General features: G+C 40.3%; 1 protein-coding gene across 1 annotated transcript in view; it reads left to right on the forward strand.

Annotated features, from left to right (window-relative positions):
* Positions 1-4,977, forward strand: part of AFF1 (ALF transcription elongation factor 1) — a 211,885-nt gene that overhangs the window by 13,424 nt on the left and 193,484 nt on the right. The window contains exon 2 of the mRNA XM_019668071.1: positions 4,208-4,281. Within this exon, the coding sequence (XP_019523616.1) occupies positions 4,244-4,281 (38 nt within the window). The 5' untranslated portion in view covers positions 4,208-4,243. The remainder of the gene's footprint in view (positions 1-4,207; positions 4,282-4,977) is intronic.

A 4,977-nucleotide genomic window follows, 5' to 3' on the forward strand; every position in this document is an offset into this window, starting at 1 on the left:
ACTAGAATGAAGAACAAAAGGACAGCAACTTGTCTGTTCCCCTTCCCCCAATTCCCCAGCGCTGTTCCCATCCCCCAATTTCCCAATAAAAATCTTTAAAAAAAAAAGATTTTTATTGGAGAATTAGGGAAGGAGAACATTGTGTTTTTCCAGGACCCATCAGCTCCAAGTCAAGTTGTCCTTCAGTCTTAGTTGTGCAGGGCGCAGCTCAGCTCAGCTCCAAGTCCAGTCACCACTTTTCAATCTATTGGGTTGTTGGAAATTCATGCATTTTTGCAACAAAAAACAGAGAAAATACGTCATGACTTTTCTGACAACCCAGTAGTTGCGGGGAGGCGGCGGGGGGGTGGGGTGGCGCAGCCCACCATCCCCTATGGGTGTTGAACTGGCAACCTTGCTGCTACATACACTTTTGCCAGCTCAGTGGCAACTCAGCTCAGGCGCAGCTCACTGGTCCATGTGGGAATTAAACTGGCGACCCTGTTGCTCAGAGCTCGCACTCTTAACCAACTGAGCTAACTGGCCGGCCTGAAAGAATTCTTAATATCACTGATCAGTTTTTATTTATACTATTAGATATTCAGAAACATAGTAAAGTATGAGACATGTAGACCCAAGCTTACTCAACTAATATTATTGAGGAATAGGTGATCGTGCCTGTCCGTCCTGGATGTTTTCCTAATTCCTCCCCCTTTCTGTTCATTTAAGAAGCCCTCTCTCTGTTCCAGGTGGTTCTAGTACTGTTGTTAAACATGGTCCACTTTCCTCCCCCACAGAAGAAGGCATGTGACTTGGGCTGCAACAATCCCCATTTGGCTAGAGCCTGGGGAGAAACAGTTGTCATCTGTCTTTAGGCTTGTTTATAAAGTTCAGTTCCACATACGTTTTAAATCTTTATGTAGTTAAATGTCTTGTCCTTTATGCATTCTGGTTTTCATTGTGCTTAGAAAGGTCTTTCCTACTCCAAGATTATGAAAATAATGTCATGTGTTCTCTGTGGCACTTGAATGATTTCATTTTTTAGTATTTAAATCAGAACTTGTAAGCTGGTGGCCCATGAGATAGATCTGGCCAACAGATGGGCTTTGTTCAGACCCTCACAGTGTGCTAAAAAGATAGATCTACCAACGTTTTTTTACAGAACAATCTAGACTTCCACCTTTGCTTGAAAATTTTAAGGTTGAACGGCATCGGGTTTGCGCTGCCATATAGAAACACTCAGAATTGAGTAGCCACTGCTCCTTTAGACAAGGCATGAGCTTTTTTTTTTTTTTTTTTTAAGCACTTTTAGGTTCACANCCTGCTGCTCAGAGCTGGTGTCCCAAGCCAACTCCTAACCAACACGCCACTGTGCCGGCCCAAACCTGCTCTCTTTTGATGTTACATCGCATCTCATGATGTATCCTAACTGATTTAGTCATTTATATGTGGGTATGTATCGGGTTGTTACCAGTTTTCTTACTAGTGTAAACAATATTTTATTGCACGTACCGTCTTGTAGATATGTGAATAAGAAAGATTCTTTGAAGGAGAGTTGCTAAACTGAAGCGTATACTAATTTCCTTTCTTAGCAGTGTTTTCGAATAATACTTTCCTGACCACAGCAGGCCTCCATTCTAACCTGATCTTATATCTGAGTTGCGTGACTACTACTCCATTCAGCTGTGCAAATTATACATCGGCACCTAAACAGCCTTTCATAGGCTGACTTAGGTCCTTTTGTGAGATACACCTGAGATAGTCAATCTGGTGGTGCATCCCGCTTACCCCTGCCTCTGTGGAAAGGATTGTGCCTTCCAGCAAAGCTGTGAATTTGAGTTGCACAGACAAGCCCCTGGCTGTGCTCACTGGCCAGATCCCTCAGAAAATATGTCTCTTTCACTTACACTACCCACCACCCAAGAAGCCACATGGCACCCAGGGGTTCAGTTGACTCCTTCAGACACTCTTGGCTTTGTCAGTCTATAGGACCATTTTTTTAAATGGATTTTTCTTTTTTTTTTTTTTTAAGCACTTTTAGGTTCACAGAAAAATTGAGCCTAAGGTACAGAGATTTCCCACAGACCTTCCTGCCCTCACACATTGCTTCTCCCATAATTGGCATCTCCCACTAGAGTGATGCACTTGTTACAATTGATGAACCTACATTGACACGTTATTTGCAACAGAGTTCTAGGACCATTTTTTACTATAGATCTGTATGGCTTGCTCCTCACTTTCCTTTGTTTTTGCTCAAATATTATATTCTTTGACCATCCTAGATAAAATTGCAACACCCTACTTCATGTCCTCTTTGGCACTCTATACTTTCTCTTTGCTTTTCTCTATAGCACCTTTTAATATTTAATATCTGTATACTATGGTTTGCTTTTGTTTACCTCCCGTAGTTTATAAACTCAGTGATGGCAAGAGTCTGTTTCCTTCACTCTCTTAGTCTCTGTACCTGGCTTAGAGTAGATACTCAGGAAATATTTGTTGGCGCAGTGAGTAAATGAACAAACAGGGAACTCAGGACCACTCTCAGGTTGGCATCCCTCAACAGCCCAACCTGCCTCCTCCCTCACTGCCCTCTCTGTCTCCACCTACTGGCCCTAGGGGTGGGCACTGATGGGCTGCTAGCAGGTGAGGTGTCGTATGGGGGACCACCACCACAGACTCTTTAGAAGCCTTTATAGCTTTAGGAAGATTAATGCCTAAATGAATGCCTACTATCTTACTGATCACTTACTGTGTGCCAGCCCTGCACATCAAGAGAAAGTGAGAGAGCAGCAGAAAGGGTTAGAGGGGAGAGAGAGAGAGAAAATTATGGGGGGTGGGGAGAAAGGGAAGTGGGGAAAAAGGATAGAGAACGAGGGAGAAAGAGAAACAAAAGTGTGGTAGAGAGGGAAAGTGAGAGAGAGGAAGCGGGGTGGGGTGGGATTTGAGTTGGGGAATTTAGAAAACTTGCCAAGGGGTCACTATAATAGCTGGTTGGAAGAATGTCCAACTCCAAAGCATTTTTGACCCTGAAAAATCCAGAGCTCTGCTTGTGTGAGTGTAACTAGAACATTTGCAGCATCCATGTTGCATTCTTTGTGGGGAGGAGATATGAGTGACAAATGATATCTACTCATAGGAAACACTGTAGTCATCAAGTCAGCAATTTTCATTTCATGCAGGGTGAGATTAAAGACTTTATCAAGGAGTCAAAGTAGAGCTGAAAGACTCTATACAGTGTTGCAACCTTAGCCAAAGTGTAACCGTTAGCCTCTTAAACACAGCAAGCAGCTAGAATTGTTACAAATTTAATGTAGAGTTTCCATTTGTATCAAATAGTTTGTTAAGTCTGTACTAAGATAATTTAGTAACATACTCTTTGCCTTAAGGATGTTTAAAAAAATAGAAACTATTTAAAGCAAGTTAGGATAAATGCAATAAATTTACAAACACATACAAGAAAGGGAAAAGGAAGCAGCTGTTGATAGTGTTAAACCATAGAGAGGTTGTTTCTAGAGATACACAAGATAGTATCAAGGCCATCTGCCCAGGTTGGATAACAACTTAAAAAAAAAAAAGCAGTAATGTTATGAGAGAATGCTCAAGAATTATTTTGGGATTAAGTACTTTTTTATGAGTGAAAGTAAAATCTTAAGATTGACTCTTACTGGGACCCACTTTTTAAATTTCATTAAGTGCTGAATTTTTATGTAAAGATCAATGTTGATTTTCTTTCTCTTGTATACTCTTTTACCTTTTTTTTTTAATTCTAGTGAGGATGCTGACACAATCTTGTAATCTCAGGCAAATTACTTAAAACTGAGTTTTAGTTTTCTTATCTGTAAAATGGGGTATCAGTATATGGATATTAGTATTTACCTTGGAAGTATATTGTAATGTTTACGTGAAATGTCATTTTGAAAAGGGCTTAACACAATGCTTGGCACATAGAAACTGGGGAAATGTTATTTCCTTTCTTCCTTCTCATGATAAATTTGTGCACCTTTTTTATTCTTGCTGAAATGGCTTCAAGTAGCAGCCTCAAAATTAAAAGTGTGTTTGGCCTATGATACATGCTAGCCAGTTTGCTCCTGCGACTTGGGAGTTGGTGAAGAACCAACTCAAGAGAATTCAAATGAGAGTTTTGAATTCTGTCTCCAGTAAGCTTTAGGGGTCAGGCATGCCTGAGATTACTTATGAGCTGATATTCACAGTCTGTTTTCTCTTTCAGATGAATACACTTGTCACTTTGCACTGACTGGCAGCAATGGCATTTACTGAAAGAGCCAACAGCAGCAGCAACAGGTAACTGTGAAATCCATAATTCAAAGATATGATATTTAATTTTATAACCTATTTTTCAAAGAATAAATTTGCTCCTTTTCATTTTTTTGCAACTTATGAACTCTCTGGTGCATAAAAATGTGTGAAAATTTTAGTTTTCCCTACATGAAGTCAAACCTGTTAGACTGGCTACATATTTTCTTTAAATTTAGTACTCTCTGAGTCTCAGCTCATTTTTTTAAACATGTGCATGTTATATTAGATCAGCATCCTAATTTGGTGTTCAAGGTACTGGTCCATATTGAGGAAAATATGAACATATTCAGCAGGTATTGAAACAAATATCATGATGAAATTCACCTTATCATGAGAACCTTGAAGGAGGGAATTCTGTCATAGTTAACATCTTCTGACTTTTACATCTCTCTCTCCATTAACTGCCTTCTTGCATATACTATGTGACCAGTGTTGGTAGAGTGGTGCATATTCACATTCTGAAGCAACTATTAAGAATAACTCATTTATGATAGCCAGAAAGAATTTTTTTTTTTAAAGATTTGTATTGGGGAGGGCCGGCTGAGTGGTGCATTGGTTAAGAGCTGGCTTGGGACGCCAGAGGGCTGCAGTTCAGATCCCACCTATGAGGGCCAGTGACACTGCCCTCTACAGCTAAGATGCTAAACAACAGCTCAACCTGGAGCTGGGCTGCCATAAGTC

This window comes from Hipposideros armiger, unplaced genomic scaffold (genome assembly GCF_001890085.2).
Source record: "Hipposideros armiger isolate ML-2016 unplaced genomic scaffold, ASM189008v1 scaffold_515, whole genome shotgun sequence".
Lineage (NCBI taxonomy): Eukaryota > Metazoa > Chordata > Mammalia > Chiroptera > Hipposideridae > Hipposideros > Hipposideros armiger.